This window comes from Ambystoma mexicanum, chromosome 1p, assembly GCF_040938575.1.
Source record: "Ambystoma mexicanum isolate Mex_15411 chromosome 1p, UKY_AmexF1_1, whole genome shotgun sequence".
NCBI classification, from domain to species: Eukaryota; Metazoa; Chordata; class Amphibia; order Caudata; family Ambystomatidae; genus Ambystoma; species Ambystoma mexicanum.
Genome location: NC_090921.1, coordinates 434280173 through 434302568, shown reverse-complemented (window position 1 = coordinate 434302568; position 22396 = coordinate 434280173). Strand labels below are relative to the sequence as shown.

General features: G+C 42.8%; 1 protein-coding gene across 2 annotated transcripts in view; it reads right to left on the bottom strand.

The window, feature by feature from the left end:
* Nucleotides 1-9355: 9355 nt before the first annotated feature.
* The window catches only part of RAB3A (RAB3A, member RAS oncogene family), a 284673-nt gene continuing 271632 nt past the window's right edge, over nt 9356-22396 (bottom strand). For both annotated transcript variants that reach the window (XM_069649256.1, XM_069649257.1), the window contains one exon: nt 9356-19448. In XM_069649256.1, the coding sequence (XP_069505357.1) occupies nt 19258-19448 (191 nt within the window). In that variant the 3' untranslated portion in view covers nt 9356-19257. The remainder of the gene's footprint in view (nt 19449-22396) is intronic.

Below are 22396 nucleotides of genomic sequence, written 5' to 3'. Positions count from 1 at the left end.
CAGCAAAGTTGGCGGTAATATCCCTGGCCTTGGGCACACTACTCCCATGTGGGTCTTTGCCGGGGGTTCTGGGTAATAAATTGTGGGACGATTTGCGTAGGTCAGACCTCTGTGGATACCCACAGATGTCCTCTTTTGAGAAATGCATGGGGTTCCCTGTTTTCCTATCTGGATTCAACACCCTAGGCCCAAATCTGTAGGTTGCCCACATGAACAAAATGTGTCGGTAGGTGCACCCACACATGTGAGGTACTGTTTTCGTCGGGACACCTGTGGGAATGTGGGAAGGTATGACATCTGTTGTTGGCAACGTGTTTCGGTGAGTGGACAGAGGGAAATGTCTCTGAAATTGGCTGAAAATAAAGACAATTCTCAGATATTTCGCTCTGGCCACCCACCGAAACACACCGCCAACAACACATGGCCTACCTTCCCGCGTCCCCACACGTGTCCCGATGAAAATGGTACGTCATATGTGTGGGTGCAAGGAAAAGGGTTACCCATTGGTAACCCCAAGCCTTTCGGCACAGCACATTTTGTTCATGTGGGCAACCTACAGATTTGGCCCTAGGGTGTCGAAGCCAGCAAGGAAAACAGGGAACCCCATGCATTTCCGAAAAGAGGACACCCATGGGGCGCAAGTAATAGTCCATAAAATCTGGAAAGCTCTGGGTTGAAGACCCCTGAGTAATACATTAATTTATTATCCTATATGTATATTTCTCTTAGGATGTCCCTGCATCGGTAACTGAGTATGTGCACAACTATCCTTATTCTGAGAAACCAGCTGAAATTATGTGCGAGGAGGGAAACATTATTGCTATAAGGGCCCTAAAAGAGTGACTGCTACTGCAGGTATTCTATCCTCACATTTCAAACGTGAGGCTGACTGAATCAGTATATATAGTTCTATCTTACAAATATGTTAATGTTAGGGGGGGTGTTGTGAAAAATTAACTGAATACCAAGGCCAGCATTAATTACATACTTAGTGATTTAATCGTAGCATCATACAGTCCTTATATCACAGACTTAGCTTTCAAACATATAGATAGGTGGTCATTCTTATGTTCCCAAAAGGCTCTTTGATTTTATGCAAATCAGGCCGGAACTGTTACTGGTATTTTGAAAGAGTACAATAGGAGTGGACCAAACTGCCCTTCTTGGAGTTATAACCTTATATCTGAAAGAGTTTATATGAGTATTCCAGGTTTTAATAATGTGTGTTTTAACCGTCTTAGTATGACTATAAAATATGCGTTGGAAGTGATCACTAGAAATAAACATTGTACAATTTGAGAAAACGACAGCTTACAATGTTAGTACAGTTAAATAATGTTCTTTGATGTGTTTTTAATAACTCTCTTTGCAACAAAAAAACAGCCACCCCCTCATTATATGCGTTTTTCTTCTCATTGCATAACTGCCAGCTAGCTCTCAGCAATGGCTACCCTGGCTACAGCAAATATGCACCAGAAAAAGGCAACACTCACCCACATAGAAAAAAACAGACACATAGGAGCTTATTTTGAGCTCAGCGTAATGTAGGCTTGATGTGTAAAAGCCTTACGCAAGGCTTTTACGCATGTTTCTTTGTTACGCCTCATTTTCCAGTATTTGAAGGGCAGACAGGAGGGCCGGTACGTCACTTATATTTCTGCCACTCCCTTCCTCTCTGCCATAAAAATACTCCAGCCTTTGCATCGGCTTGGATTTTCAGCCAGCACAAATGCTGGAGATTCCTATTGAGTCTGCAGGCCTTTTGCACCAGCAAAAAGGCAGGCAGACTCCATAGGAATCCATTGTAAACACTGCCTGCCATAAATATAGATACAGATAGATGCTCTGTTTTTAAAATAGTGTTTTTAGATTCTCTATACATTTGTGCTTTTAACTGTGCAATAGCAGGTTGCCAGTTTTCTGTCCTGCTCCAGGCGAATTTTGGCCTGACTTAGCAAGCAAAGCGATTTGAATCAGTTTTCAAACTCAGCACGCTTCGCTTTCGCCTCGAACTACACTCCCCAGCAGAAGTTGTAGTTCCCGGAAGCAAACTTCACCTGAAAAGCGGCGCAAACGCGCGGGTGCAGGCCTGCTCTACATACAAAGGTATAAATTGTCCAGTATTATCTGCTCTTTATAGATGCTATGTAATTCGCTATGTTACTAATTGTATTTAAAATAGTGTTTTTAGATTCTCTAGACATTTGTGCTTTTAACTGTGGAATAGGAGGTTGCCAGTTTTCTGTCCTGCTCCAGGCGAATTTTGGCCCAATTTAGCAAACAAAGCCATTTGAATCAGAGTTTTCAAACTCTGCACGCTTCATTTTCACTTCGAACTACACTACCCAGCAGGAGTTGTGGTTCCCGGAAGCGAACTTCACCTGAAACCCATCGCAAATGCGCTGCCGCACACGGGCGAGTCTGTGCGAGTCCGTGTGCGGACGTGCAGGCATAGTGCTATGGCTTCCCTAGATGGCTGTTGCTGATGTCCTGGAGGCCGTAGCCAAAGCCAGAAGGGAGTCCATTGACCGCACCATATTTCTTGAGAAAGCACTTAAAATGGCCCCAGTGTCTGAATACCCTATCACTACTCCCGACACCTCCAGTATCACAGCTGAGAATAGCGTAGCATCCCCAACATCTGTTTTCAAGCCGACCAGTACAGACAAGGTAGGAATCCCTCCCTCAGTAGCTACCAGCACTACAGTGGAAGACTATCATATGCCTAATGTCACACTAGGAAAGGGTTTTTTTACTGGCAAAACCTACGGTGGCTCTATTGAACACCCGGTCTCTGGTGAGGCACATGATAGATGTTCACGCCTCTATTCTTGAACACAGAGTGGACATTATGTGCATCACAGAGACCTGGTTTACTGAGGCGCATGGGCCTAGCATCGCACAAGTGAACCCCCCTGGCCCCCCAGCTATGTGTTTTTTGGGAAGCACCGAGAGGGGTCTTGGGAGGGGAGTAGCTATTGGATGCATAAAGGAGCTTGGCCTCTATGACACTAAGATTGAGTGCGAAGGCTGTGACATTGTACACATTCAATTGATCCCTAATTTTAATCACTGCATAAACCTGGTGTTGCTTTATTGGCCGCCAGGGGAATCCCTCAAGTTTAATGAGGACTTTGTTAACACTGTCATACCTATGTTAACAGCTAACTCTGCGTTAGTCATACTGGGAGATTTTAATCTCTGAAAAGGTGAAGCCAGGGATAAAAAAGCTTTGGAACATTAAAAAAAATCGTACAAAGTCACCAAATAATAGTTCATAATTCGGAACTGACACATTCCAAAGGCCATACGCTCGAGTGGATTGGTAGTAGAAACATCCTGATTGAAAATATTATTACTACACCTTGTACATGGTCGGATCACTCCATTGTTTCATGTCAAATGAAGCTCCCAGCCCCTCCACAAAGAGTACATGAACCTGTATGAAAATAATTAAATAGGAATTTCAAGGCCGTCACCAGCCCTATTCTGGCCGAATGCATGAAGGGTCTGATGATGAAAAACAATTTCTCTGATGGTCCTGAGGCCTTGATTAGTACCTATAATGAGGACATTTTAGATATGCTAGACCAGACTGCTCCCTTAAAGGTTAGAACTGTCAGAGACACGCCTAACCACCAGAAATGGTTCTCCCCAGCCTTAGTGGAACTTAAAGCCAACAAAAGAAAGGCAGAGCATGTCTGGTTGAGAGAAAATTCTTCGGAAAATCGGACTGCCTGGAAACAGAAAGATAAAGAATATAAGGTAAAGATCTTAGAAGCTAAAAGGAGCTTCTTTCTATAATGACCAAATTAACCATGCAGGGGATGAAATGAAGGAACTCGTCCGATTATTTAGGTCTTGGGAAAATTAAACCAACTGATGAAGACTGCAACAGAGTGCAGAAAGCATTCTCCGACAAACTGAAAGAGGCCCAAAAAAAATGATCATGGAGGAATCCACTAAGAAAGCTCTCCCCTCCCCACTTAGCTACCACAGTGAACTGCAGCAAGACCATGGGGGGGGAAGAGGATCTTGCTAATATTAAACGGGCCGTCCATACCTGGAACAAGAAACCCAATTTCAGCTGAAACCTTGCATTGGTTTCAGGTTTAAAGAGCTAACCACGGTAGAGATATACTGTCCTTAAAACCATGGACCCCACTAATTGCCCAGGAGAATTATTTCCATCTAAAAATATATTGGAGCAGAAGGACATTTTTTCTCCATTCGTCTGTAGGTTTGTAAATTCTTCATTTCGAAGCAGTATTATCCCACAGTACATAAAAAGTGTAGCGGTTACACTCTATTAATAAAGGCAGGCTGAGACCCTAATGATGCGACCAATCCCAGGCCCATCACAAACACTCTTTTCTTCCTTAAGTTCATTGATAAGATCGCCACCTTACAGCTCCAGTCTTATGTCTTAGGTTCGGGTATCCTCCACAAAAAAACAGTCTGGCTTTCATAGCTTTCATGGCACCGAAAGCACGCTGATCGACTTACAGACTCATATGCTCTCTAAATTGGAACAAAGCAAGTCAGGGCTGCTGATGTTGTTGGACTTATCAGCAGCCTTCGACTTGCTAGACCATGGGATTCTCCTGGACCAGATGGCTGCTGTGGGGAGCCTCTCCTTGGAGGCACTAAGTTGGCTCAAGTCTTTCCTGCAGGGGCACCGTTCATGAGTTTACTGGGGCGATAGTGCGTCTGAAGCAGAAACCATCACCTGCAGTGTGCCCCAGGGGGCCTGCCTTTCTCATTTGTTGTTCAATATTTATATCTTCCCATTATGTTTGGACCTAGAATCTTTGGATCTATTCTTCTGTAACTATGCTGATGACTTTCCGTTAGCATTGGAGATAAGTGGGGGTTACGCAAAGGACCAACTGATGCTGGACTCAGTGTACCAGACCATTAAGAGCTGGATGTCAACAAACTGGCTCTGCCTGAACGCAGAAAAGACCGAACTTATGTTGTTCGGCCCCCGGCAAGCTAGAGAAAGACTGAATCTTTTGTATGCCCGTATTGAAATCAATGGCAGCCAGATTATGGTTGTGCATAAGGTAAAACCTTAGGTACTTACCTGGAAGACAGTTTGCCAGTGATGACCATGTAGTAGCTATCACCAAAAGCACCAACTACCACCTTAAGGTGCTATGGCAAGTCATGCCACTAGTTTCTATATAAAATCGTGTAAAACTGGTTAGAGCGGTGATACTCCCTCGTGTAGACTACTGCAATGCCCTGCTGAGAGGCGCTAACAAGACAGACATTCAAAAATTGCAAAGATCCAAAATGTTGCAGTCCGCATTATATACCAGATGAAGCGTTCTGAACCAACATCGCCGGCACGAAAGAAGCTTCACTGGTTGCCAGTATTGCGCGGATCCAGTTTAAGCTGGTGTCCATCTGCCATAAGTGCGTCTTTGGTAGTGCCCCAGCCTTCCTTATGGATAGATTAAAGGTTTACCAACCTAAAAGAAATATATGTTCCTCTAAGGCCTGTCTGTTGGAAGTAGATTGCGTAAAGCGAGCTTGTGGACATGGCCGTGCTTTTCATGTGCAGGAATCACATCCCTGGAATGTCCTGCCGGAACACTTACGCAAAATGGAAAATCACATGGCTTTTAGAAAGCAGCTGAAAACAGCTTGGTTTCAGAAAAATGAATAACATTTCTACTATCACCTAGTGCTTCTTCCCGCTCAGTCTTAGGCACCTGGATGCCTTCGGGCTTTGGCGCTTTACAAATATACTAACAAAGTATATGGCAGGCAGTGTTAATGTCCCTTTAAATGATACCTTGACTGCGTTTAAAAGAGGCAAAGCTAAATTGGTAATTTGGTGCCTGGCATGAAAAGGACATTACTAATCAATAATCAAACTGCCACAAATAATGTGGAAATTGGCATTTAATGCTCTAAACAACAGGCTAGTACATTCAACTGAACTCTGGCATTTTTTTAGAGTAGCATAGTGCATTTGAGCGGCATCACATGGTTAGCAGAGCGCTGGGATATTTGAGCAACACCCTCTTACTATGGAGCACCCAAGGATTATGCCATCAATACTTAGAAGTATGTGCCATGGAGTGGCATTAGTCTTGCATATATAAGCAAATCTGGTTTTATTTAATTTTCTGGTAATTCTCATTTTTATTTATTAACTAGCAAAGGAACAATGACATGCATTATGGGGCTGATTCATGGAAGAGAGCCCATTAAACCTGCAATGGCCACACACCGAGAATGAAACGTGCGCACGTCCGTGCACAGAATAAAAATGCGTGCCCTGCGTATTCATGGAATTTTCTACACAAAGTAACCGTATACGCAAGTCATGGAGGGAACGCCCCTGACACGGCCTCATGCAGAGCAAAAAACAACCCGTACAGCTACCTTTGCATGCTCCCCGGGTGCAAATACACATACCCTTCAAACAGTACGTGGGGTGCCCCGCAAGCTGCATATCGAGGATCCTGTGCTGTGATCTCCAAAACTGTTACTGGCACACAGACAACTTGCGTATGTTGTATCGTAATTCAGGTAGCACTCGGAAAATCAGCGTGCGAACCCCCGTAAAACCGTTCCTGCACCACACTACACTGCGTACACACACCCGTAAGTGTGATCGGGTCCACGGCTGCATACACGCACCCCTAAATCTGACATGCAAACCCAAATACATGCTGCGATTCCTATGCGCAAGTGTTATGCACAAGTGTACTTACACCTGCCTTCGGGTGGCAGAGACATGGAGGGATTTGCATGGGCATTTCGCCGGCGGGCAGTTGTGCGGTCACTTCATGAATACGCTTTGTTGTGTGCATATGTGGGTGTGCTATGTACTACCTGTGGCCCATCCCTCGTAAATGCCCACTTTTTCCCTTGTTCTTCCCCATTTCCCGAGCTCTGTCCCCTACTTTGCCCTCTGCGCAGGCCCCACTCATGCTCTGCGTGGTGTCTCAAGCAAGGCACTCAACCTGTCACAGAGATGTGCTGAGCCTGCGCGAAATACACGCAAATTAGGAAAAAGTGCTGCGCATGAATCGACGAACAAGATTACACTTATCTTCTAGCATAGTGTTTATATGTGGTGTAATTATATATACTTCCAGAATATTTGAAACTGGTTCAATTTCTATTGGAATGCCATTTATAACGTGCTTGTTTCCCAGGACTTATCACCAGTAGTGTGGCGCTAGCTTATACCTATTGTGCATGCAGTGTATCTATCATTATGATGGCGTCATACATTATTGGCCACTGTGATGTATAGTTCCATGTGTTAGACGGACCTAACTTCTGAAGTACTGTAATATCAAATATGCCTCCTTCAGAACTGCAGGTCCATCCTTTAGCTTCTGACTACACAACTATGTCAGTGGAACAATGGTGAATCAAACAGCAAGTTCATATTTGCCCTAACTTTCTTCTTAGAGGCAACAGAACTGTGTCTAGGCAACAATGACAGTAAGATCGGAAAAGAATAATCATCGAATTAATGTTTCACATTCACGGAATTCACAGTGCTTTGTTTCTACTTTCCTTGTTGTCATTCACTTCCCCGGATATGTTTTTCCCTGTTAGCTTCTGTCTCTGTTTCCCATTCCCTGTTAGCTTCTGTCTGTTTCCCATTCCCTGTTAGCTTCTGTCTGTTTCCCATTCCCTGTTAGCTTCTGTCTGTTTCCCATTCCCTGTTAGCTTCTGTCTCTGTTTCCCATTCCCTGTTAGCTTCTGTCTGTTTCCCATTCCCTGTTAGCTTCTGTCTCTGTTTCCCATTCCCTGTTAGCTTCTGTCTGTTTCCCATTCCCTGTTAGCTTCTGTCTGTTTCCCATTCCCTGTTAGCTTCTGTCTGTTTCCCATTCCCTATTAGCTTCTGTCTCTGTTTCCCATTCCCTGTTAGCTTCTGTCTCTGTTTCCCATTCCAGTTATTTTTCTTTATTGCAATTGTGTACAAAATCATGCATCTTTTTTTATTATTGGTTTGTTCTTTTTTAAAGGTTTCTAATAAACCGTATGAAAAAACAAATTTTAAAAAGAACACTTTTCAGCGGAAGAACTGTCACAAATCTCCGTGGGCGGTTTTCAGGCGCTAATCCAAGCTGGTTCCAATTCCTGCCACACCTTTCCCACTTTGCCAGAAATCACAAACCGCCTGAAGCAGATTACAGAACCAGGATGTGATGGGATGGCGTCTTGAGAGAACATGCTCCGGAGATGGTACGCATTTCGTCACATATTTATACCCCATCACACATTGTCACACGTTTCTAGAGACAGTGATTTTCCCAAAATCTAACCATTTCGCAAGATCTGCAGGTGACGAGTCACAATGCAGGCTTCTAACACCCATGAATTCCTGTCTATTGTAAAGCAATATGTTTTTGGCGTTAATGCATATATGTGGGTTTCATGTATAGTGTGTAATGTTGTTGTGGGCCTGCCTTCTCCAAAACGCTCTCTGTGATGAGAGAAGCACATCAGAGTGATTCAATAAGAGAGAGTAAAGGAGGATAAGAGGGTGATGTGGGAAGAGAAATCACTGGGTGACAATGAAAAGAAACCCTGCCTGAGGGAATTCATATCAGGGGCCAGATTACAGAAACGTTGCACCGGTGCAAGTGCAAAATTGCACGGTATTAGCACTAGGGCAAAAAACACTGGACATTGTAGACAACTATTGCACCATGACAAGTGCAGTTTGGCATGGTATACGCACCAGGGAAAAAAGTGCCCTCAGACAAACAAAACAAGATAGATTTTCACAGCATTATTGCAGCATGGCAAAGTTTGCCCAAGTGCTAATATGGAGTGGTATTAGCACAAGGACAAACTGCACTGATGCAAAACACATCGAAAGATTATCTTTTTTGCAGGATGGCAATTTTTGCCCTGGTGCATATACCATGCCAAACTGCATTTGTCAGTGTGAAATAGTTTTCTTATATGTCCCAATGTTTTTAAAAATAGGGCAAGTGTTGCCATAGTGCTAATTCCATGCAAATTTGCACTTGAACCATTGCAAAATCTCTGTAATCTGGCCCAAAGGAGAATAGCAAGAAACAGACACGGACATCCAAGGCAATGGGCCTCATTTCGGGCCCGGCAGTAACTGTGCCGCTGATACCAGCCGGTTGGCACTGGACCTGTAAATATTTACTGGCACCTAACTTGCCGGTTACACCGAGGGATTATGACCCTGGCGGCTGGGAAGTCAGGCACCAGTAAAATGTTGTTCCCCATTCCCATAGAGTCCCACAGGAGTGGGAACGACAGAAACACTGGCAACGGACCCCAGACTGCTTGCTTTTCAAGGACATTTCACTGCCACTTAAAGACTACCATCGAAAGAGTCGGTGATCAGGAATAATTTATTGTTTTTTTTGATCCACAACATATCTTTAATACAGTGATTTAGGAAATTTGTACTTGCTTTGACACTTTTGACATTTTTACAGTACAGCATAAATGTTCCATATATCAGTAAACTTCACAAAAATAAGATGTTTCAACTTTTATTTAGTGTACAGTTGGGCATCTGTAAAGAAAAACACAATGCTTCCAAAAATCAGGGTAACGGATAAGCTGTGTTCTCGGGTTTTGTCGTTTGGGGGTATATTTCACTGATCCACAGTCCGCACATTAAGCACATCACAAATATAAATACACAAGGATCGCGGCCTGTAGCAAACTAGCAACCACACTCATGACTTGGAGAGTACCTAATGAGAAAAATGTCCAAGGATTTACAGTGGCGAACAGATTGCATTCCCCCGCTGCACCCACATTAAAATAAATAAATTCCTATATGGCCATTTTTTATTTGGAAACTCTTTCAGTGTGATATTTCAACTGTATTCCATACCGATGATTGGCTCCTTACTGAGCCTGCATTTGTGCGTGGAACCCAGTACAGATCAAAGCGATGGGTTCCATGGCCCACTCTTTGTACTTGGTCTCTGTTGCTAACTTGTATTCATGTGAATCCATTTCCTTTCTGATCAGGCCTACTATCCTAGAAAGATTCCTAAGTTCTCTGGTTAGTGTTCTAGACTCAAAACGAGTCATGTTCAAAACATTAGGGCGTCCTCGGTCCCGTTTTATTCTCCTGCCTATAGAACCTGAATGCTCTTTAAGTGAGTAGATAAGGGGGTAGTTTATGCTAACCTGGGCATGGCCGTAGCCAACCCCTATCTCAGCTGGCATGCGGCTGAAGGAAATGTGTGATGATGTTCGGAGACACCCAACATTGCCTTCTTCTGCCCTTGGAAGTATATGTATGCACAGGATATAGACAGGGCTGCCCTACCTCTAAAGACTCCTGGCTTTTATTCGCCTGGGAGTTGAAGCATAACCTGTGTCACTCACAATGCTTGATCAACATGGGACCCGAACTTAAAACAAATTGGCCTGGTGGACAAGTACTTTCACTGGCCATAAGGCAAGAGGTAGCACTCAACAAAGTACACCAACAAATAAATACATAAATAAATAAATAAAACAACAGCTGTCTCATATCACATTTAGAAATTCTAATATGCAAAAAGGCATGATGATTCATATGGAGCTCATTTTATATGAGCACGTAACCAAAATCTAATTGGTAAAAGCCTTGCATAAGGCTTTATGCAGTAGATTCCCATCGTAGATCCTTTTCCTGTATTTCTATGGCAGGAGAGGAGGGGCGTAGTGTTACTTACGATTCTAGCCACCCCGTTCCTCTCCGCCATACAAATACTACAGCATGTACGCGGGCAGGGTTTTTCATGCCGGCGCAAGTGCTGTGATTTCTTGTGCAGTCCGCCTGCTTTTTACACCAGCAGAAAGCAGGCAGACCCCATAGGAGTCCAGTGTAAAGGCCTTCTGCCATGACCGGAAGTGTTTAATTCATTTGCACAGCAGAATGCAGACGGCCGGCGCAAAAGCTCATGCGCCACCTTTTTATACTACCCTTTTGCACTCTGCCATGCAATTGTGGAAAATCACATGAGGGGGACCTGCCCACACTAAGTGCAAACGTATCAGGGCCCCACCGTGTAATTAGGGAGACTTGTAAAATGAACCCCTATGTGTTTTGGTAAAGAATATAAGCAATCATTTCTGAGTTATGACCGTGGCAAGCTCGTCCTGTTCCAGTACAGCAGACGTGCGTGTAAGCATTTTCCATCAAAAGTAAGCTTTGGGCCTAAGAACGCTTAAAACATGGACTGAGAACATATGAATGGAATCAGCCAATACAACCCCGTGGTTTCAAGGAAAACTGCAAAGGGTCAACAGATCAGAGAGTCTGGCCCATGTTTACTCCTTGCCCAATACCCAAGATGAATGAAGGCTTTAGAAGGATTCACATAAGCGGGGCACAAGCACTGACCCAAGAAGGGGCCTTTTATCCTCCATCAGGAGCATCCCTTCACTCAGGAGTCCATCCTCTGATGCAGCCAGACATCCAAACCTCTGACCAGCCACAAAGAAAACGCTGGCCACACCATGATCCAACCAGAGTTGCTCGGCCGTGAGGTGCCGCGTGCTACCCAAGGTCTTTCAGGAGCCAAGTCAATCTCTAAACTAGATCCACGTCCCAGGCATCACATGGGTTTAAAATTCATAGGAATCCCAAAGGGAAAACCCAAAACAAGGAGCTCAGTCCAAAATCCAATGCTTTGTAGACAGAAACTGTGATGACCCTGATACAGCAGCAATGACGGAATTCAGAAGCAAGAGAAAATACCAACATAACAAGAGAATAATGTGATTTTAGTATAAATTGGATATGTTTAAAAATTACACTTAAATATAGCAGAGGGCTTCCTTTCTTCACTGGGCTCCTCTCAGGATAATTCTTCCATTCATTTGTTTCGCCAGCTGGAAAATGTTTCTTTCCACCCCCTTTTCTACAGTCCCTATTGCTCCCTGTCTTCAGATGACTAGTGGCAGATAGCTTTCTGCAGAAAAGTCAGATGTCTCAATGAGTGCAGATTTGAAAAACGTCCTACCTTTTTTCTCTCTGCGTCTAGTGACTTCCTGGGAGAGAGATCGCTGAAAGGATAATATGGGTGGTGATTTAAGTGGGGCGAGGAAGGAGGGGGCAGAGCCTTACAAATAAGCAAAGCAGGCCCTGTGTAAAATGACACGGAGGGGACTCGTTCACGCAAAAGTAAACTTAGCGCAAGCCTATGCGGATCTCAAAAGTGTGCTCCGTATAGAGAAAGCAGTTTGATGTAACTTATATTGACACTGTTATCGTCTTCAGATAACCAGATCTCCACAGCTGGCAGGTAAGCATATTCTTAAATGTTGGTGAACATCTAAAAAGCCCATATTTTGAGATAATTGTAGAATTGCTGGCACCAGGGGTAGTCCCATTCCCAACATATGCAATCCCGTAATAAGCTTGGAGATGTGGGCCTCATTATCACAAGTTTAGTGGTATTTTGGTGGTAAATCTGCTAAAATACCACCAAACGGATTTACCGTTACTGACACTCGTGACGCTAAGCAGCATAAGTCCACCGATTTTCTGAGGTAAGGTGGCAGATTTACCCCCAGCTTTTTGCTGGGAGGTGAATCCTCCACTTCACAGCTTAATTTATAGTGCAGTAGTGTGGTGAAGCGGCATTAACAGAGTTACTGCACCGTTACCACCATTTTATGCCACACCGCTGTACTTGTAATGAGGCCTGTGAGCCTGGCATATCCATGCATAGAGCATATGGAAACCCTGAGAAACGGGAACTGTTGCACAGAACGCGTCTAAACTTTGACAGGAGTCGATCTGCACACGATGAACTCAGGGATTTAGAGGTTGTCAACGCAGGATAAGAAGATTTGGAATACAAGAAAAAATAGGGAGAGCGAATGGAAGTCCTTGTTTGCTATCAGATGTTAAGTTTCCAAGCAATAACTTTTCAGAAGAGACATTTCTCACAAAACCAATGTGCATTCGCATCAAAAGCCTTTAGCCTTGAATGAGGAACCTGAATCTTTGAACGGCCCTCACTAATAATAATAGTGAGCAAGCAATCATTTGTGACTAATTGATATCTTTCCAAATAACACCAAGCTCTGTTTTGAACTCCAACTCCATGTAACCTGGCCTTCAAGATCTGAGGTTCAGGGCAAGTCGCTGACCATTGAAACTTGTATTGGAAATGCTCACTTCCTCGAATGATGGCAGTCATTTTTATGGCTCCAGCAATGGCACACCATCAGTGTCAGCGGAGATGCGATGCCCTTCTTAAAATGTAAACCATTTGTATGGATCTGGGCGTTTTTCTATATGATATGCCATCCATGCCAGAAGGAAGAGGGAACCATATCTCTTGAAACATCAGGATGTGATTGGCTCTTTGTCACTGATAAACAATGCTGGTGTAACACCATAAACAGTAATCCCATTTTAAATAGTACCGTAGACCAAATTCTTCCAGAATCCGATGATACTGTTACTCCCTTTCCCCAATTATCAATTTACCGCCCTTGGAAAGGCCAAAGACTGTGTTAATCCATTTAGGATTTGCACAAGGGACTGCAGGTTGATTAAAACAGATGGTCATTTAGTCACTGAACTATCTCACACTTAAAATGCTTCACTTACATAGCATTCTGTTCTAGCCATCAAGATAGGATGAGAACCAAATTGCAATTTGAAAGATTCACTTCGGCACAGGAAGGTGGAGAGATCTCGAGCAGGCGCTGGAGAGATCTTTAGACCAACCATCTTCTCTTTTAGCGAGTTGGCCTCCTACTTTTAGACAAATGGTCTCTTTCAGGGAACAATTCTCTCTACATTATCTAAATTATACATCTCTTTGAACATGATTTACGCTTGGCATTCTATTCCTTAATTTTCTACAATGTGCTAAGGTTGCCGGGATAGAAATGGCAAATCATCCGCACTGAATCCAAAATTCTGTGCCAATCTGCTACAGAAACAGACTTTGCTACCCTTGATTATAAATATTTAGTTTCCATTTGGTGAAATCGGTTTAAAAAATAATCTGTGCAAGCAGTTCCACAACACGTAAATAACTTAAAATGCATCTGCACGATCACAGCAACACTGCATGTTAAAACACACACGCACAACAATAACTTACTATTCGTATTTACAGAAGTTTGTATTTACAAGAAGGAAGACAGCAGCAGTGGGATTAACTTTGTTCTATTCATATGCTAAAAGGGACTCGGGGGGGATATGCAGCGTATTCTTTATACCTGTACAGTTTCATTATATGCGCACAGCAGGATCCAAGACAACAAGAACCATATAGGGGACACCCACAATCTCCCCTTCGTTGTTCAAGAGATGGACAGGGATGCTTGACCCACTCCCAAACGCCTAAAAATAGATCAAGCGATAATGAGGCAGAGGACTCTGTGAGTCCTTAGCAAGGACTGCCCGATCAGCCACTCTATCACAGGAGAACTCATCATCAAGATACCCAATGAGAGACACAGTCATCTACCCTGCTCAGAGTTCTCTTTTTGTTGGAAGTAACACAGACAGACACACATACACACGCACGCTCTCAAACACACACTTTCCACATTTGTTTGTAGAGATTTTATAGGGCTTTCTCCGTAGTTACTCGTGAATAAATCCTCATGCGGCCAACCATAAAATAATGTGTTGTTGAAGCAGAATGTTGTTTTTTTAGGTAAGTTCTTACTTCAGATCCGAGTCAGGCTACTTGCTAACCCACATACAAAATCCATGCTTGCAGGTTATAATAAGTCAAAAGAGTGTGGTTTCTTGAGACACAGAAGGCCACATTGGCTGCTGTTGTGTGCGTCAACAAGGATAGATGGACAGAGCTGTAAAAGATAGGGATGGAACTGAAGCACTTGGAAGCTTTTCATTGAGAGTGGCATGAATTTCCATGCACACATCGAATTGCTGGAGTTTGCTTAAGCTCTAGGATTTTTTTTGCTTACAACTCATTACTCGTTTTCTTCTCCCTCGTTCCACCAGGGTAGTAGTAGTCCATTTTCAGTATTCACTATGTTAGTTACCATAAGGAAGACTGGAAAAGGACTACCACTTGTCCGGTGCGGTGCCGAGAAGAAAACAAAGCTTCAGGGACCCTTGTTTACATTATCAATCGCATCAGCATCCACTCACATTGTCTAATGCTGGTTATCTCAGCCGCTAATGGCATCACCAAGGGCTTGTTAGATGCCATCACTTAGCTCGGGAACGTTACTTTGGCAGTCTGTGCACGGCCCGGACGGCCCTTCCTGCAAGTGATTATCAGCTCAGTGACAGCAGTAGCTGCAGAGATTCTGAGGAGCGAGCCTGCGAAATTGAAACTTCTGCTGCCCTCTACATGTACTTCCTGAGAATTACTTCCAGCAAAGCCCAAAAGTTCCGGGCAACGAGACTTCACAGACTATCCACAATGAACCAGTGATCTCCTCAAGATGGCGCCAAGAACAGGTTCTCCTGCTTTTCGGCTTTCAAAGATTAGTTCTAAAAACAACTCAGTTAATGGATTCACTGTAACAAAAAATACATGCTTGTGTTAATGGTAGCAAAATGGTTCCTTTGAAAGGATGAAGGCCTTGCGGGCATGCTATAGTGACTTTTGAGTGAATGATAGAGAACAGTTCTTAGCTAACAGATATTGCTGTATTTACAGAGAAGAAACGCTGCTTCTAATTGAATCTCAATTTTGATCAGTAAGGCTGTGTTTTGCAATTTCATAACTAATATAAGGAAAACAAGGAGGATCGGGGCTGCCAAAAGACAACTGACTGAAACCTGTCAAACTCCCAACTAAATAGGGAGGAGATTTCAGCAAAAATTATTAAAATTTGAGCAAAAGGTATAAATGGATGTATTCTGTTATTTTCGGCTTTTTGTAAAGTGGGAAGACTAACTTCACAAACACTGGAAATAAATTAACCTAATAAAGGCCCTTTGCATGAAGTTCCGAAAATATTAAAATAAATCAAATGAAGGCCCTTAATATGATTCACATTGCAGTGTTGGACTAAAAATCCATCACGGACGCACAGAAATATTACAGTAAAGAACAGAATTTATGGAGCAAGTTATGATAGGATGAAGTGCTGCAATGCATTGAAAGAATGAGGCAGATGTAATTTCCATTAATTTATCTGTAGATGTGGCCACAGTCAGGCCAGGACAGGATGGCGGACAGTGAGAGATGGGTAAGGATAAGTGTATTGGTCCAGGTGTACAAAGTAAGCCTCCATGGATAGCAATACGGAGTACTTGTGACCATATATCCAATAATCCCCAATAATCCCCTGTCCTTTTCAAAACACTACATTAAAAGTAATTGGTTTGAGAGCAGTAGCCGGCCGCCAAAACTATAGGATATCATCAGCCCGATTCACAAAGATTTCCACTGAGACATGCTACCGTGGCATTTTGGAATGGCAGAGCTAGTCTATACCCAAGTCATAAAGCCTAAAACCGGAGCCAATGTAGAGATACTTGGGGCATCTATACGTTTCTTATTCGCAAACATGAATTCGTGGGCAGCTCAGAGATGCTCCAGGATTCTCCAGATTTGCTGCCATTTTAGGCTTTGTGAATCAGGCATTAGGTACCAGGTGCAAATCAGCGATGCTCACGGCATCTCCTTTTTTGCTCCACTGCAAATATCTGTGGCTAACTTTCAAACTGAATTCAGCTCCCAAACCTCTCCTTCCTCAGCATGTGTGTGCTTCCAGACTGAGTAGGATCAGGACAACCACATCTGCATTCTTAATTCTCTGCTCACACCCTCAAGTCCTTTAAGCAAGCCAAAGAGCAGGGTCAGGCTTCCTCACTGAATTGGATGGAATCCATTCAGTCGAAGGCCCGGCCACTCACAACGTGACATGTCTGCCCACAATGACTTGACTTTGTGCCAACATGTAATGATTCTGTGGTGACATATGTAGGTATATGACGTACATTGCTTAGAGGAAGTAAACCACGTGTACTCAACCATCATGCCACTGCCCCAACAGCCGATTTTTTTCCCCATCATGCACTGACAGCTATGCAGGCAAATAAGACAGAGCCTGACCTTTAGTGTGTCACCCACCAAAAGGCAGGGGCAGCATGAAATTATTGTAGGGAGAGACAAAGTATATTTCTTATATAAGAAAAAGGCCTAGATCAACATCCTCATCTCAATGTAGCAATTGCATTGTGAACTACAATACTTTTAGGTGCACCGTATTTAAACAAAAAATCATATTTATATAGTATATCATTTTTAGAACTAAATAACTGTTTTTCTCTCATACTTTATAAACAACTAGAAGCTATGCTTATTGGATGACCTATGGCTGAAATCTTTTAATACAGACTTATGTTTGAAGGATAAAATTACTCTTTTTACAGCCATCAGCCAATAGACATATCATTGCTGCTAATGTCAAAGAAATGACTACTTTTTTACATACTGAATAAATACGACAGGTTAAATTTTGTTTCACAATATCTGGTCCAGGAAAAACGAGTTACAAAAACATAAGAAGTATTATTCTGGACAATTTCTTTTTTTTTTTAAAGCGAGACAAAATTGAATTTAGGCGATCTAGACTGCATTGTCCAGAAACTGGGGATGATCACTGCTTTGTCCAACAAGTGGGGATGGTCACAGTTTAAAAAAAGTTTTTACTAGAGATGCTCAGGGAGGCCGATCAAGTGGGGCATGGGCTACCAGACCACATGCTAGAATTGAGATTCCAGAGATTCGTTGCAGGCGGAGCGGGTGGCAGCCAGGCACCTGCAAGGATTCACACTGTCCAGCGCCCCTGGGTAAGGGTGTGGGGCGCACAGACCACCGGGGAGGCTGCCCTTGGCGTGACACCAAAAGGGCGACTGGTGCACTGCACGATGAGTGGCATTGGTAGCTTTTCAACAGAATTAGTATATCATCTTAATAAGAGTGAGACCAATTTTACCAACCAAAAACACGGCAAACATGGTTGTATGATATTTTAGGGCACTAGGCCATAAGAATGTTGACATGTTTTTTTAACTTGCTCATTTCCAACCTTTACTTGTCACTCGATTTGGTATGTGAAAGCCCTTTTACAGTGCCATAGAATATATATATATAAGTGTAGGTAACTATGTAATATGGTCCTAGTTTGCGGCTGGTGTCATGCTAACCAGTTGTTGGTCAATTTAAGTGTACCATTAAAAAGCCACTGTTAGCCAGCATGTATGCGTGCATATTATGTGATGAATTATGAAATACACCAAACATGATGGCTGTCATTCATGGAAATTACACCATTCCCATATAAGACGCAAAACCCTTGATAACGCTGACAAAAATCAGAAAGATTCTGTTGTTTGTATACATATGTATAGATTTGTATGTGTTGGGTAAATTTTATCTTTCAAATCCACAAAAGTCTTTTCTACTAACCCAGTGGCCCTGCTGGGCTAGACAGTAGTGGCTCTGGGCAGCTCCTTGAGACACCCAAATGAAGAACTGCCTTTTTTGTGTTGGGCCACAGGAAAAGGAAGGAGTCTTCGTGCAGTCACTGTCTCTGAACAATCTTTGACTGATACTGTACCCGGCCCTGGCCCACACAATAGTAGCAGGTGGTTTACTAATTATTGCTTTCGTCACATTCGCCCAATGGAAACAGATGTATCATTTGCCTGATCATGCAGATATTTCTGTCAAGCGAGTACTTTGAGAGTTGGCCCATCAAAGACAGGCCCATCGACACATTCTCAAAATGAAGAGGCGGTAAAGTGCCACTGGAGCTTAAGGCTTAAAATAATAAATATTTCTATTCCTTATTACTGCTAGGTTCATTGTCTTTGGTCACCTTCATAGGTAATTGCCCTGTTGCTCCTTTCCTGACTGCCCTATTACCTCTACCCAGCAAGACATACGGCCGCAAGTCAATATCATGGCGACAGGGACTTCTTTTTTTAAGGAAAGTTCACAATACTTCCTTATCCGAGCACCTCTAGTATCCACCCTTTCACAGCTGCCCAGGATGCAGCAGATTCTAAAGGACGGTCATCCCAAAAAAAATAAAACTCTGTAAACATATGTGAAATACATATTTTAGATCGCTCAACACACAAGACCCTTTGAACGTCATTGGTTGACCTCCATACACACCCGATCCAATTAAAAGTATGAGACACTTCATCGAGTTCAGAGGACAATTTTGACGGTAACTTATAACGCTACTTCAGGAGGGGGGGGGGCTAAACGTTTGTGTATGGGAAAGCCTGAGAGACAGTACGGGGGGGGGTCCTTAGCAAGCACAGTCCTGGTGTGGGGGAGCTTGCTGGTCAGTCAACTGTGGTCCTTGCTTGGCGCCGGTAACTGCTGGATCAGCCGTGTCCAGACTTTCTGACATTTTCTCACAGATGATGTCGACGAGCCGTTCAAAAGTCTGCTTCACATTAATATTGTCCTTTGCGCTGGCTTCGAAAAATTCAAATCCTAATGGGAGATGGGAAATAGAAATGTTAAGGTTCTGCTTAAATTTGGCAAATACAGGACAACTGCAAAAACATTAAGACCATTTCTGAAGCGGGGCGATTGATAAAAAACAAGGCAATATCTCCAAGTGCAACAATGATATTCAGAGTTGCAGTAAAGTGAGTCTGTCAGCATCCAGCATTTACGTTGGGCCAGAAGGGTAGTTTTGCATGGGGAGTATCTGGAAAACATAGGGCTTTGAAGAGAGTGGTGAAACCTCAGGAAACTGCTCTAATAGGCATGACGAAGAACCCCGTTATTGCTGGTGACCCAACTAAGGCCTTGATATTGGTTGACCACTCGTCATCTTTTGAGCTGGTTAAGCACCGTGTCTTATTCTAAAGGATTCTGTCAGTATCAAAGGGCCGGTCCACAATTGGATCTCTTTCTTGCATTGCAATCAAATCCACTAGTTGTGACTGGGATCCCGCCTGTCCTTGCTCACTCGTGTCAGCATTCGTGTACCCCAAGGTTTAGCTTTGTCACCACTCTTCTTCAGCATCTACAGGATTCCTCTGGCCCACATCCTTAGCAATCACAGGGCCTGACACCACACGTATGCTGATGGTAAACTGCATGAAATAATGCCGATGACCAAACTTGCTGAACTGTGTCATTAAGAATTAAAACCTGTCCTGAAGACGGCCCAAACAAGAAGGAAGAGACACTAGGGATAGTGTCTGATGACTTTTCTGTGCGGAAACATATGTAGACAATCCAATGGATAGTAATAGAAATCCTAATATATGAGAGAAGATAACAGCTGGCTCTCTGATGATCACTTATGTATAATAACAGCCAAATTGACAAAATATACAAAATTTAGTGAAAACATAAAAATTGTCAAAATTGTGTACACATATTGTTATGTCACGTACTAACCCCAATATCTGGTAAAATATTGGATTGTATAAATTGTTCATAAATCCGTTCTGTTTTATCTTGATGTGCCTTGTGGAAAGTGCACAGAATGTCTTAAATTGGTTTTTATTTATGAAATATTAGATGTTTGAATACAATTTGTTTTAAATTTAGTAGCTTCTCTGTATTGACATGATACATGTACTGTGACTAAAATTAGCAAACAGTGCGATCATGAAAGACTGCTGTATATACAAGCGGATTGAGCAAGGGGTAGTTCGTCTTAGTCTAATTGTGGTTTGCTCTCTCTCTCCCTTGGAAGTCCGACCCCTCTAAAACAAAAAATTGGGGAAAACTCATATGATTTCACCATCTTCAAAAGCAGACAGGAAACAACAATGCAATTTCCAGGCAATATTCTTTGCAATGAGGCACTTCCTCTGTAGGAGTTTTTTGTTGCAACATCCCGTTTAACAAAGGAAAGAGAAAGCTAAACAGGATACAATGCTTGCTCTTTCCTATAGATAAACTGTTGACTTTTACATGACACCAAATGCATGCTCGTGTTAAAACAGTTTCAGTTTAACCACGTTTGCAATTAAAATGCTGAATTTATGAGATATTGCTAAATGAAACCACATTTAATTTAGGGACGCATAACTGTAAAGCAAAATATGTATGGAAATCAAATCAAATGTATTTTGAAACAACTGCTGGGGGGAGGGGGGAAAAGAGAGTGGTAGTGTTAATACAGTGGGCATTAGACCCAAAACGATTATTTTGTATATGACGGGAGTTCCTAAACTAATTGGAAAGGCATGGGAACAAATGAATTCCTTGATTAACAAATGTGCCCATTGGTTGCGTCATCAGAAGGGTTGCCTCACTATTATTCATAAAGACATAAGTTCCTGATGGGACAATATTAAGATAGATTTGGCACATCAACATCTTGTGGAAGATGTCCTTGCAGTTTGGAACCCTACCACCAACAAGATGTAGACCACTGGAAAAGGGTGTCCGGTCAAAGTTTCGACTCAAAAGGGTCGAGTCAATTCGACCGAAAACAAAAGGATCACATTTTATTTTTTAAATGTATCTTTTTTTTGTTGCTTTAGTATAGGTAAAAAAAAATAATTTAAAAAAAATGGGAGCCTTTTTTTCGGTCGAATTGACTCGACCCTTTTGTCATTCGACCCTTTTGAGTCAAAACTTTGACCTATAACCCTGGAAAAGACAGTGCTTAGCCAAAAACAATCAATGCAAGGTCGTAGTTTGAGTACTATTTGGCGTAATTCCTGCAAGTGAACTCTAGGTCGAGTAGAGATCATTGTTCAGGCTTAATAGGAGTTCTGCTGTAGATATTCTCTAGAATGTAATCTACTTATACAGCAGGTTATTCACAGCAATCCTTTATGTGCATATTGGGACCTTGGCACAAATTGGAACCAGTTTTTCCATTGCATGCTCTTCTAGCCTGTCTGTGCAGTTATACAAGGGATCCAATGCAAGTCTGCTTTGTTCCTGGCCATGAATAGAGCAAGGCAGGCCACATTCCATCCTATCCATGTGAACGCAAGCAAGCTTCTACTTAGATCCACACTCAATAGCTTTGCAAAATAAAACAAAGCAGCCCCTTATTATATTGGGCTGATGGGTCTTGTAAAGAACTCATGGTGGCAACAGTAAAGACAGACGCAAGTGACCACAGTTCAAGGGTGTTTATTAAACTGTATGTGCAGGTTGGAAAAACGCCTAATCTAAACCTAAATCTAAGATGCGAGCAAGCTACAATCATCGTATAAGGCAGTCCTAGTGGCGCCTTGTCAAATAAAAGGGCCTATACTAAGAAAACCTATTGCCAATCCTTAAGCTAAATACAAACAATGAGTGTGGGATAAGGTTCACAGGAAAGAAAGAAGTGTTCACAAATAATAAGCCAAGATGCGGTAGTAGGGGACTCCCTTCACCACGTTTTGAGTACGGGACAAAGTAGGACCCTGGAGCACAGCACAAGCACGAGCTTTCCCAGCACAAGCTAACCAGGC